The sequence below is a fragment of the Vombatus ursinus genome, unplaced genomic scaffold, assembly GCF_900497805.2.
Source record: "Vombatus ursinus unplaced genomic scaffold, bare-nosed wombat genome assembly UNPS02014837.1, whole genome shotgun sequence".
NCBI classification, from domain to species: domain Eukaryota; kingdom Metazoa; phylum Chordata; class Mammalia; order Diprotodontia; family Vombatidae; genus Vombatus; species Vombatus ursinus.
This window is the reverse complement of record NW_020954615.1, coordinates 1913459-1927225: the sequence shown is the minus strand read 5'-3', so window position 1 is coordinate 1927225 and position 13767 is coordinate 1913459. Positions and strand designations below refer to the sequence as shown.

The following is a 13767-nucleotide window of genomic DNA, read 5'->3' as shown; positions in this document are numbered from 1 at the left end:
GTTTTCTGGGGCTCAGCAGAGGGGTCGGGACATCTTTGTAATCAACACTTATATGTTCAACATGATAGTCAGTCTTTGGCAACAGCGTGCAGAGGGTCTTGATTATGCCATCTGCTGAAACTCATCACAATTCTGTGGGTCTGTGATTCTTTGATTAGAGGGTTTTTTCTGTGTCTTGTATGTCACTGGAAGTCCTTTTCCCTTTTTTTTTTTCATTTTTTTTCTGGTATCCTGCATAAATACATCTGCTTTTCCTCTCCTCACCTCCCGTGGCTCCATTATTAGGTATCTCTTCATCTAGACAACACATACAAAAGCTAAATGGCCCGAGGTTCTCCTTACATTCACTGTCATGCCTAAACACAATAGTAAGCCTGCTATCTTTATGCATGAAGAAAATGAAAGCTTGCCTCAGGAAGACTGTTGTCATTTAGAAGAGATGAAAGGAGTCTGTGAATCTAAGAAATCCTGGGCAGAACTAAATTTGTGGGATTCCTTTTACAGACATTACCCAGCATTGAAAACTCTGGAGCACCTGGAACACACCTACCTGCCCCAAGTGAGCCACTATCGTTTCTGCAAGGTCATGGTGGACAACATCCCCAGGCTTCGGGAAGAAATCAAGGATGTTTCCATGTCCGATCTCAAAGACTTCTTGGAAAGTATCCGAAAGCACTCAGACAAAATTGGGGAGACTGCCATGAAGCAGGTAGGTTTTAGATTTGAGATTTGGTGGGCAATGAGTGTTTGAATGTTTAACTGAATGAAGATTTCTGTTTGCCCAGTGACTGGGGCATAGAGAGAATGGAACACATTTTCATATTCTGCCTTTGTCTTTCTGAATTAGAGAAAGGGGCAAGCATTAATTAAGAGCCTACTTGGTGCCAGGCACTGTGCTAAATATGGTCTGACTGTGATCTTTCAATAACCCTATGAAGGAGGTGCTCAGCCCTCAGCTGGGCTACACCTGGCTTGTGAATTGAAATTTCTGTCTTACTAGGTGAGTAGGCTATTGACATTGACTGTTGCTCGGTACCCTTGGGGTGCTGTGTAAGTCAGGACTTGCGTGCATTTTCTCTGTCTTGCTTAACGTCTGCCTGTTGTTGAAATCCTGGTTCTTCTTAGTCCTCGTAAGGTGGGAGACCTAATTTACCTTCTAGATAAGGCTTCAGTTGGGCTGCCTGTGCGAGGAAGGACTCTTGGTTGCTTTCTTTTCCTGTCCTTTAAGCAAGATGGCGAGCTGGATGTGGGTGTGTCTACAGAACTCGCTCTAAATAGGCCACATTGCTTAAGGTTCTTGCCTTAAGTTTTGACTCCTCTCAGTCTTTGTCTCCAAAGCTTCCAGAAATGTCTGGGCTCCTTTTGTGTTTCTGAATATAAAGAGCAGTAATGACTTACAGTACTATTGCTTTTTTTCAATTCAGGTCATATTGATTTTATTAAATTTCCCCAGTTTACCTGATGATGTACCATCTGAAGAATAAATAGAAGATCCCGTTGTTTATGGAAAGTGTTTGTGTTTTGGCTCCAAAAGCCAGTTCTTGGTTCTTCAGGAGGTCGTTTTGAGTTCTTATCACTGTGCACATGGAAAGAGGGAGTCATTTTCATCTGTCTCCTGGGCCCCAGCTGACCCTGCGGAGCTTCCTTCCAGTGCTTTTCTGCTCCAGCAGAGGATATTTACCAATTAGACTTTTCTAAGAGGATGCAGATGCCTGGCTTTGCTGGGGTTTTTTCTCCTCTCCTTTTTGCCTGTGTTAGAATATTCAAAGAGCAGAGTTTAAAATGAAGCGAAGGAAAGCTTTTCTTTCGGAATTCTATGACTATTTGATTTCTGGGTGCCATGCAAACTTTATAGTTAAAAAAGCCTTTTTTTATTTGTGGTTAGCAGAGAAATACTTGTGTTCCTTGTACCGGAAAATCATCCTCAGGGCAATCCTTCATTGTCATTAACTGCTCTGTCTGAAGCCTTCCAAAATGGATGTTCTGCTGTCCTGCTTCTGAACAGGCCCGTATGTGCTGTCTTGCCCTGTTAGCCTGTGAGCTTCACGAGAGCGGGGGCTGTCTGGGGTGTGGGTACAGCCCTGAGCTGAGGGAGACCCCTTTTCACCTCGTGGTTTGGTGCTCTGGGAATCTCTTACAAAAGGGACTCTGGCCTTTTCTTTTCTTTTGATACAAGATAGGAAATCTATCAGAGGAAATGTCTGGAAGCGCATCTCTCCAAAGGGGCAGCCTCCATTTAGGAGACCTTACCTGTTGTGTGGGCTGTTTTGGAAAGATAACGGCAGCGGAGGCTTTCCTGAACCTGCTTTTTTCAGTTCCGGCAGAGTTCATTCCGTCTCCTCTGCCACTTTTGGGCTACCGCTTTCATGGTCCTCGTTGAGTACTTCCACCTGTAATGCAGGTGTTGGTGTGTTCTTTGTGTTTCATCCACCAGGTTTTCTCTCTTTGCTTGTCGTAACTCACCGTGCCTTATTCTTCACGATGCTTTTCTCCTGAGCACTCCGCCCATCCTTAATGGGGTCTTGCACGTACTTTTGGTGGTGGTGTTCTTGAGTCATTTTCTGTTGTGTCTGACTCTGTTACCCCATTTTTTTTTTTTTTTTTTGGCAAAGATACTAGAGTGGTTTGCCATTTTCTTCTCCAGCTCGTTTTACAGGTGATGAGACTGAAGCAAACAGGGTTAAGTGACTTGCCTAGGGTCACACAGCTAGTAAATGTCTGAGGCTGGCTTTGAACCCAGGGAGATGAGCCTGCCTGACTCCAGGCCTGGCATTCTGTCCACTGCACCACCTAGCTGCCCCTTGCACACTAGTCACTCGTTAAATGTTTGTTGGATAAATGTTAAGTGGTGGTGGGGGAGTGGATAGCCTTGGAGATAGGAAGACCCGGGTTCAAGTCCTTTCCCAGCACTACGTGTGACCATGGTCAAGTTACTTACCGCCTCAGCATTATCCCAGGTACTGGGGATATGTCCGCAATTGTAAATTACAAAAGACTTACTAATGTGCTTTGAAGGAAGGAATTTTCACACTTACAATTCCCCATGTAGATGACATCTTGGAGTCAGGAAGACCTGGGTTCAGATCCTGCCTCAGACACTACTGGGTGACCCGGGGCAAATCGCAGAAGTGATTGCCTCGTTTGTCCAATGAAGGTCCCCTCCACCCCTAAGTCTGTGCTTCTCTGAAACCAATAAAATAGTTAATGAAGTCTTTGTCCTTTTGCATTCTGTAACTTTATGTAGTATTCCTGTTATTTGGTTTCATTCTTCTTTTACTCTGAAACCTCAGCTTGCTCATTGAGTAATTATGTCTTCTTGGTTCCAGCTTTTTGACGTCCTCTACTATTTCACCCTTCCTTAGCTCCGTGGCAGAGGGAGAGAGAGTCCTGGCCTTGGAGTCAGAATTCTGTTGAGTAAATTATTGAGTACCTACTGTGTACAAGGTGCTGGACTGGCTTGGTGCTTGGGATCCCCAGATACAGATTAGACTGTGTGTACCCTCTTGGAGCAGGGCTTGGTTTGAATCCTAGCTCACACGCTTCTCTCTTTGAGATCCCAGGATCTCTCTCAGCCTGTTTTTTCTGTGGCAACATGGTGATGCTGATACTCACACTAGCTTCTTCACAGGCTGGCCTCAAGGGCAGGAATCATGTTTTTGCCTTTCTTTGTATTCCCAGCAATTAGTGCAGTGCCCGGCACATGCTTAGCACTCAGCCAGTGCCCATCGACTGACTAACAGACAGGAAGTGGAACAAGATGAGGGAGGAGTTTCAACATTCATTTTTGATTATATAAGATTTTGAGTTCTAAAATTTTCTCCCTCCCTCCCCTTCCCCCTTCCCAAGATGGCATTTGATCTGATGTAGGCCATACATGTACAATCATATTAAACATATTTTCATATTAGTTATATTGTAAACAAGAATCAGAATGAAAGGGAAAAACCACAAGAAAGAAAAAACAAGAAAAAAAAAAAGAGAAGAAATAGTATGCTTTGATCTGCATTCAGACTCCATAGTTCTTTCTCTGGATGTGCATAACATTTTCCATCGTGAGTCTTTTGGAGACGTCTTAGATCCTTGCATTGCTGAGAAAAGCTCAGTCTGTCAAAGTCAGTCATTGCACAGTGTTGCTGTTACTATGTACAATGTTCTCCTGGTTCTGTTCACTTCACTCAGCATCAGTTCATGTAAGTCTTTTCCAGCTTTTTCTGAAATCTGCCTTTTGTACGAGTAGGTCCTTTTCCCATTTTTATGATCTCTTTGGGATAAGTGCTGTTGCTGGGTCAAAGGGTATGCACAGTTTTACAGCCCTTTGGACATAGTTTCAAGTTGCTCTCCAGAATGGCTGGATCAGCTCACAACTCCACCAATAGTGCATTAGTGTTCCAGTTTTCCCATATCTTCTCCAACATTCATCAGTTTCCTGTTTTGTCATGTTAGCCAATCTGATAGGTGGGGGGTGGTACCTCAGAGTTGTTTTGATGTGCATTTCTAGGAGATGGCATTTTAGAAGGGATCTCAGCAGAGACAATGAGATACTGGGTTTCATCACGGTCAGGCCCTTCCAGGCTTGTGCCCGGATGTATTGGGAAGCCTCCAGTGTGGACCACGAGAGAGCTTTGTTTGCATTTGCTCGTGCCTGTACTCATTGGAATGTCAGCTCTTTGAGGGCTCTACTTTAACTTTACTTCACTCCCAACACCTAGTAGGATGCCTGTTATAGGAGACTCTTAATGAGCAGTTTGTTGAATTGAATTGAATCAAGCAGGTAACCCTAGAAGGTTGACGATGGTCACTGAAAACAAATCTCAAACATCTTACTTCTAGGGGCTGTTCGCAGCCCAGCTGACTTCATTTATTGGAACACAAGGTTTGTCCTGTTGAAACCAGGGGCAAAGAATAGTATTGGACTGAGTGGGCAAAGACAGCCTTCCGTAATGCATCCATCTTTGTTAGTTCTCCCTTGATCCTTGTGGTGATCAGTTTGCCCAGGGAAATCAGATTCCCACATTTTAGTAGTGAAGCTGCAATCGTTTTATGGGTTATAAAATTATCCAGTCCCTAGGGTTGATTTAAAGAGCAGGAAAAGATTTCTCTCAAACCTGACTTCCTCGGCAGATGCCAGTCAAGGACCTATCCCTTGAAAGGTGGGCCTCTGATAGCACGGAGGAGCCTGGCCCCTCAGCTGGACGCTGGGCTTGAGCGAAGTCCTGGCTGCTGCCAAGCAGCATCTGCCGGGCAGGGGGCTGAGGAGCGAGCGGGGCCGCTAGGAGCGTTCGGTTTAAATTAGGCTTGTGCAAATGCTCTTCAGCTGTGTGCCTCTCAAGCAGGGAAACAGACACGGTTTGACATGATGGCAAACAAAGCAAATGCTGTTTTTTGTCATGTAAAAACCTTGAGGTTGATGATGACAGAGTTGAAAATTTGATTTTGTGATAATCAGAATGATCTGTCTCCCTTGCCTTGAGTCCATAGTTGGGGCCTGGCCCAGGTTCAGGGGAGGCGGTACATCCTTTGGCTCCCTCTGTTGGACAGGAAACCGTGATTGGGAATGGGGGTAGGGTGGGGCAGATCGGCACTGACAGGCCATCCGTTCTGCAGCTGCCTGGGCCTGGGCCTGGGCCGTGGCCCTCAGCAGGAGAGAACAGGCCTCGGCGTCATTTCATTGAGAAACTTAACTTTCATGTAAATTGAAAACAAGAAAGTCACCTGCACCATCAAGTTTGTCTTGGGTAGTGTGTGAAAATGGCGGGGCCTCATTCTGTGCCACCCCTCCTGGGATTCCCACTGCCCCCCAAAATTGTTGGTCACAGCACCACCATCCACTAGCGACACGAGAGTCTTTTAGTGTACTGAGCTTGCTTTTGACTTTGACCCTGTGACCTTTCCTTCAGATCTCAGCTGGGGAGTTGTTAGGAATGAATTAATCTTATTAACACTTGATGATATCCGGTACGTGTTTTCATTATGTAGCTTAACGTCTGAAATATGTAAGACATATGAAAAGGCCACTCGCGTGGTGTGGTGTGTTAAGTATACACTTTAAGCACTGTTAACATTTCTACACAGGGGGCCAAGAACAACCAATCCCAGAGTCATTATTGGATAAAGTTGGGATCTGGACGGCCGCAGTTCCCTGCCTGCCTTTCAAACAGACAGATGGAAGCAAGTATATTTTTCATAGCATCAGTGGGATGAACTGTCAAAACTTATGTTTAATAGGTAGTGAGCTCCCATTACAAGCCCGAATGGGCTGGTGTTCTTGTGTTATAGATAGATTTTTAAAGTTGCCGTCTTACTTTTCTTGGCTCAGGCTGGTGTTTTCTCAAGCCAGATATAACAATTGAGTGATTGAAAATAGAGATTAGATGTTTTGTAATAGGGACCTACTTCCCCTGCTTGTATCCCCTCTTTAGTAGTGAGGTTTGATGTCGTATTCTGAAGGTGTTGCTTCCAAGACCTCGGGTCAATCTTCCTCCAGAGCCAGCTTACCACATCAGCAGGGGCCCATTTTCTCCAATTCAGTTACAACGTGACATCTAAAAACATGATCGAATTTAAATCAGACTTGAGGGCCACGGTGGCTAGAATTTGGCGTGTCGCGTCTCTGGCAGACTGGTTTTGGTGCGTAGCAAGCACGTCGCCAATATTGAAATTGCTTTTACCCAGTTTAACTGCAAGTCTGAGGCCTAGATGACCAGTTCAGATCCCTTCTGGTTCCTAGACTTTTTTTGTTAATATGTCTTTTGTCTCTACAAGCAATTTTCATTTTACCACCAAGACAAAACAAAGTGTATGGGCATGTTGTATAATGCTTCTGTACTTTGCTAATTCAGCATATAAATGCTTGTCTCTTTGCTGTCCTTTCATTGCTTTGATGAGAGGATCATCTCTAATTTCTTCTTCTTATAACTTTAAATGGAAACCTGATGAGTCCTACTATGTTGCACATCTTGGGAGGAATCTGATGAAAGATCTCATACCTAGGATGGGGTTGGACTGGTTAACAGGCTCCTTTGGCTGGTGATGGTGAATGAGTTTGGCAAAGCTTTTTAAATGGTAGAGGGCAAGTGTATGTGAGGAAATGGGGAGCAGGGAGCCCTTTTCTTCCTTGAGGTGCACAAAGCTGTCGCTGATGCACCCAGTGATAAGTGTCTGCGTCTTTGTAGGAATGTGCAGAAGAGAGAGACTTATTAGAGGAGGGTCTTCCCATGAGCCCTGGGAAGCTGTCCTTCCCCAGACTATGTCGTTGCAGCTGTAAACTTGATTATGTGGGTCATTTCTCATGCCACTGTGGAAATAACTTTAGAGGTGGGGAGCGAGACAGTGAAAAAGAAGTCTGGATAAACTATGATTTGAATCCACTATTTTGGTCATTTTTGCCGAAGATTGGGAATCATAAACAAAAAGAACTTTCAGGGGCCTTTAGCAGTGGGAAGGACGTTGGGCAGGAAGTCCAAAGACCTGTGTTCCATTAGTACCAACTCTGCTGAGTTTTTCCATTTGGAGAATGAGGCAGATGACCTTGAGAACATGCCCGGTCTTTGTCAGGTCTTTCTGTGGGTTCAGGCTTTCTGAAGGGGTCAGTCGGCCAGCCAGACTTGCAGAGATCTGATTTCCTCCTCAGTCTGTGACAACGTGAGGTCTGGGAGCAAATCCTGAGAGACTGTAAATCCAAAAGAGATGAAGCGCAGTGAGCAAACTGAGTTTCATCAGCACGAAGACCACAGTCGAAGAGGGGCGTCAGGTTTGGTACCTCTTCCTCCTGCACTCGCTGCGGGCCTTGAGGCAGCCAGGGAGCTTCGGGCGGCGGATTCAGGACCGGGAGACCGCGGAGCCTGCCGCTTCCTTCCTGCCGAGGAGGGCTCGAGGAGGGCTCGAGGACCCACGTGACTTGTCACAGAGACAGGCTCAGACCTCATTCCTCTGGCTCCAGATTTCTTCTTCTTTCTCCCGTCTTGCTCTGTGTCTCGGCTGACCTCTCCAGTTCCCTTCCGGTCCTGTGGTCCTCCCGTTTCTCCAGGGAAGAGGCTGGCCCTTTAGAGCGATGGAACAAGGGTCACCCCAGCTGGACACTGAGAGCTTTAAATGAACGTGCCTGGATTAGGTGACTCCAGACATGTCCTCAGAGTCAGCCCTCCCCCAAGGAGAGGTTGCGAACCTGTGATTCCTAGGGCAGCTTCTGTTTTCTGATGACATGGATGAATTAGCTCCCTAATCAGAGCGGGGAGAACAGATGCAGGCTGTGCACATTGTGATGGTCAGCATGACAGAATTCTTGGTCCAAAGGTGCATTTTTAAAAGAAGGAAAACAAAATACTCCAAAACTCTTTCTTGGATTTACCTGCCTAGGCCTTCTCCTACAGAAGAATCCCCTTCCTCCATCCTCTCTGGGGCCTCTAGGACCACTGCTTTGGGCCTCTCTGATGTGATTTTCGAGCATCCTTTTTGATCATTTGTTTTTTTCATTTCCTCACTCATTTCAGTTTTCTGATGGAGTTTTTGTGCTCAGTAAGGAAAACATCTGGTAGGGGACAAGATTAAAGTGCTTGCTGAGAGCTCAGCAATCCTAGGAATTCCCAACTGGGGCTCTTCAGGGCCAGCGAGAGCCAGGCCCCAGGTCGAGGGGCCCACTCTGGGCTCCGGCTCCTCACTTCACCCTTGGATGCCGCCTGCACACATGACTGGAGCCTGGGGTTATTGAGAGGAGAGGACAGTGCTTCAGGATGTACCGCCTGGCCCTGGGTGGCGAGCGCGCGCGCACACACACACACACACACACACACACACACACACACTCTGTTCATTGCCTTCTGCAAAGCTGCAGCTCCATCTAATTTATTGTAAAATATACATACAGGAGAAAAACAACTTCCATATGAGGTGCAAGCGATTACCGGCTGTAGAACAGAGGCTGACGGGAGGCAAGAAACCCAGCCGCCTACATTCAGAATTGTTCACCCGAGGCTGCTGAAAGGCGGGGAGCCCCCGTCACTTCTGTTGGCCTGTCAGAACCTCACTAACCCCCGTGGACTGCATTATCCATTTAAATGGAACCATAACCACGGCTTGCTTTCCTAGATGAGATTAGACCCAGAAGACATTTATACTGAAAAACAAATATCATTTCCTTTTACTTTGTCCTGAAAGTGCTGTGAAAAAGATGGTCTGTAAATCAGTCTTTAAGGTTTAAACACTTTTTTCCCCAAAGGACCAGGACTTATTCTCACTTCCCAAAGCTAGTCTCTTATTTTGCTACTTACTCAAGAGAATAAAAGGGTTCCTGATTGCTTAATGAGAAGCACAGGGAGAGACTGTATGCAAAATCCACACGCATACCCATCTATGTATATGTGCATATGCCCCCACATCGAAGTGGATGTGTGTGGCTATGTATGTATGCATGTGTACACACACGCGTGTGTTTTTGTGACAGTACTCTGTGCTGGTTTTCCTTCTGCCTATCTGACTGCTTCTTCTCAGTCTTCGCTATTGGCTCTTCATTCAGGTCGTAACCTGAGTAGTGTCTTTCCAGGCAAGCTGTCTTCTCCTTGCTCTGTATAATTTCATTTGGTGATCTTATCAGTTCTCATGTACTCATTTTTCATCTTCACGCTTTAATCGTTCTATCCAGCCCTCTAGCATCTCCAGCTGGACGTTGTGATACACTTAGCACGTCCTACACCGAACTCATCATTTTTCCACCCAAACCCTTGCCTCTTCCTGACTTCTCTCTTGTTGTCCTTCAGTTACCCAGGCTCAGCATCCAGGTGCCATCCTCAACTCCACACTCTCACTTTCTGTAATCAATGTGTTGCCGAGTTCTGTTGATTTTACCTTCATCGCATCTCTCATGTATGCCACCTTCGCTCCTTTGCCACTGCTGCCACCATTGTACAAGCCCTCATAGCTTCAGGTCTCAAGTGTTGCAATAGCTGCTGGGGCGTCTGCCTGCCGCACATCTCTCCCTGCTCCATCTATTCTCCATTCACCTGTCAAAGAGATCTTCCCAAAACCAGCCTTTGCAGATCTGCCGTATCAGCCCCTCCCTGCTCGGTGGCCCCTCCACCAGCTCTCCCATTTTTCCAGTCCTATACCTTGCCCCATGTACTCTGAAACCCAGTGCCTCTGGTCCCCATCTGACTCTGGCCGTTTCTCTGCCTGTCTCCCAGGCCTGGAATTCTCTCCCTCCTCACCTCTGCCTCCTGGGCTTCTAAGGCCTAGCTAAGATCTCACCGTCTACAAGAAGCACTTCCCAATCCCTCTTAAATCGAGTGCCTCTCCTCTGTTGACTTTCCAATTTATCTGCATCTAGCTTGTTTGTCCAGAGTTATTTGCATGTCTTCTCCTTCGTTAAACTGAGCTTCTAGAGGACAGGGATCTGTCTTTTACCTTTCTCTGTATTCCCAGAGTTCAGTGTGTGCCTGGCACATAGTAGGCGCTTACTAAGTGTTTAGTGAGTGACTAAAGAGCTTGTGGTTCATTCTTTTATTTTGCCCCCAATGTTTCCTTCGTGTTCTTTACATTTTTTTTGGTTTGTTCTTAAGTGGGGTCCATCAAATCTGATTCTCTTGTAGGTTTGTTTTTCACCTCTGTTTATCATTTGTTGTTGACACAGGATAAAAAAGGACTAAACGCTATTCAGTCAGTCCACAAGCATTTACTAAACACTTACTGGGTGCTGGAATGACAAATACAAACAGAAAGACAGACAAGCCCTGCTGGCAAGGGCCTTCCATTTGAATGGGGAAGACATAGAAAGGATGGTGAGTGGAAGGAAAGGATCTGAGGAGCAGTTTTGAATGATGGAAAACTGCAGTGATTGCAGCCTGCTGGAAAATGGAGAGACAGCTGGCCTGGGCTCCCTCCTTCCCTGGAGGTTCTCCAGTTGGAGGGAAGGGGCTCAGGGCCAGAGGGTACCTTCGAGGTGTCTGTTTGTGAGTTTAGGCTGCAGTGATCTTCCAGGATGAGGAGATTTTGGGGGCATGATGGAGAAATCCAGAGGATTGTAGCCTCTTGCACTGGGTGGAAAAATCAGCTCTCCCTGTGGAGGGTTAAGTCAGGTTCTTCCATCCATGTGGCCTTCTCACTCTGAAAGATCTCTTTCCCCTGTGGCCTCCTCCTCTATTGGTGAATTCTTCCTAGAGGCTGCATTTTGAGGAAGTACCCGGGCCAACCATGCTCTCTCCTTTACTTTTCTCCTTGTAGTACTTTGAACTCAATGGACTCCTACATCATGCCCTGCAAGGGTGCTCAGAGCCAACCTCCCCACCCCCTTTTATGTGTTTTCTTCTCCTGTTAGACTGGAAGCTCCTTGAGGCTGGGGCCTGTTTCTCTTTTTGCTTATGTTTGTATTCATATTGTTTAGCACAGTGCCTGGCAGATAATAAGTGCTTTACTTTCTTATTTACTTGACTGGAGATGCCTTAAAAAAAATAAAACCCCCCAAAACAAAACCTAATAAAGGGGTATAAAAAAACCATTTAAGTCATGTGTTCCCTCATATACCAAACCGTCTGGTGATTCTGCAGATTTTTCCTTGGAACTTATTTATTTCCTTTAATCCTGCCTTCTTGTCTCAACTACCAAAGCTGCATTCATTCATTCATCACCTGTTGAGTTGATTGACTATCCTGCTGTGCAGCCCTGACACTCACTGCCTTCCTTCCTCATAGTCATTGGTTGGGGACCATGTGCCTCACCATTACCCCGCAGAGGCCCCCAAGCTGTACCATGTGTCCTGCCCTTGTACCCTGTGTTGCTGTCTGACCTGCTTTTGTCCCGAGGTCTGTGGGACCTCGGCACCTTGTGCTTTGCCATGCGCTGGCACCCATATGGTGCCTCATCCTTCCATCTGCCATGAAGCTCAGCCCTCCTCTCAGTGTTTTCTCTCCTTATTAGAACAGGAGCCCCTGGACAGGAGGGACTGTCTTGCTTTTCTGTCTGAGTCCCTGAAGCTCGGTACACAGTAAGTGCCTAATAAGTGCTTTCCCACTCCATTCTGTTAATGACTTACATCAGTCAGGAGGAGATGTTTGACACTTCAGGATTAAATTAAGTGAACCATGGATTTTGAATGGCTGGGAAGATTCGGGCAATTCATTGAGAAAGGACTTGCCCCCTTCTCTCTTAAGAAATGAATATCGTGTGTGTTTTGTCTTCTGCTGTAATTTCTTTCTTTCTTTCGTTTTTTTTTTTTTTGGGTTGAGCAATGGGGTTAAATGACTTGCCCAGGGTCACGCAGCTAATAAGTGTTATGTGTCTGAGGCCGGATTTGAACTCAGGTCCTCCTGAATCCAGGGCCAGTGCTCTATCCCCTGTGCTACCTAGCTGCCCCGCTGTAATGTCTTGAGACCCACATTTATTTGAACAAAACAGGAAGAGTTAAAGCTAAGGTAGCATGTGATGGTAAGAAAAGCTCTGAGCTAAGTGTTTTTATGTTTATGGACAGAGTTTAGACTTATGATTTCTCCAGGTAATTTTCAAGTGCAGTTTTAAAATTTTAAATTTTTATTGATATCTTTCACTTTTGCACCACCTTCATTTTCAGATATTACACCCCTTCCCTTCCCTGGGAGCCACCTTCAAATGCATAATTGTTCCCCTTCATCCTGGCGGTTCTTTTCCTTGTTATTGTTTTCTTTAACTGTTATCTAAATGTCCTTCACCAGAAAAGTAAGGCAGAAAAAAGGTGGGCCATCCCGCCAAGGAATTGTGAATGACTTCGGAAACCTTAGCTGTGCTACTTATCATCCCTACTCTACTACAGTGTTTGGAAGTTGTGAGCCTAGCACTTCTTTTAGAAGTTCAGCAGATGAGATCCTTAAACCAAAAAGGGCATAAAAGGATTCATTTTTTCTGTTAGGCCAGGCCTTTGAGAAGGCAAAAGAGCACTGGGAACGAATGGGTGAGCTTTTCTATCTGGCTCTTGCACCCTTTGTCTGAGGGCCTTTTGACCTTGACTGTGCAGTTCCTAGGATTCTTGGACTTTCCTCATTGAGAGGACGGCTGGAGTGAGCTCATTGGATGTACCTGGTGGAAGAAGGCCTTGAGTTCAGTGTGGTTCTCCCCCTGCCTGGGATCCCGTCTTTGCTGCCTGTCCCTCCTGAGAGGGTTCGTCTCCAGTCGTCCTGATCTATATCTGGCCACTGGACCGAGATGGTTCAGGAGGAGAGAGTGAGGCTGGTGACTTCCCTCACTTAAAATCCAGTTCACTTGCCAGTCATGGCCTTACCTTCCTGATGTCACGGTCCTCCTCGAGAACAAAGGACAAACAACAGCATGCCTCCTGAGAAGCCAGGCCCCAGAGCAGCCTCCTGCAGCGGTGGCAGGCTGAGCCCCGGTTGGCCTGCCTGCTGAAGCTGGCTCCAGCTGGTTTGTTTGGAAAGCTTGGAAAAATTTTTGTTCTGCTGACAAATCCAGGCTCCTTTACCTTCCTGCCATACTTTTCTAATTGCACATCTCCAGCCCATTTGGAACATCTTTCAGTTATTATTTGTGTGTGTGCAAGCAGAGGGAGAAAATTCTCTGCAGGTCACTGTAGTCCGTCATCTGCAGGGGGAAGAAATGTCTGTCAGGCTGCACAGTACCCTCTTCCACATGAGGGTGATTGTTTGAATTCGGAAGTCAGCAACCATTGAGCCCTCTGAGGGTTAGCCATTGAAAAAGAAGTGGTGTGATCATGGTTCTTTATTAATTTTGAAGTATTTGGAGGTTCCTGTTTTTGGGAAATCAGCCTGGCCAGTTAAGGGAGCAAGTTCTCAT

General features: G+C 46.1%; 1 protein-coding gene across 3 annotated transcripts in view; it reads left to right on the top strand.

The window, feature by feature from the left end:
• Window positions 1-13767, top strand: part of EXOC6B (exocyst complex component 6B) — a 607320-nt gene that overhangs the window by 86570 nt on the left and 506983 nt on the right. For all 3 annotated transcript variants that reach the window (XM_027839975.1, XM_027839976.1, XM_027839977.1), the window contains exon 6: window positions 505-709. In XM_027839975.1, coding sequence (XP_027695776.1) covers window positions 505-709 — 205 coding nt within the window. The remainder of the gene's footprint in view (window positions 1-504; window positions 710-13767) is intronic.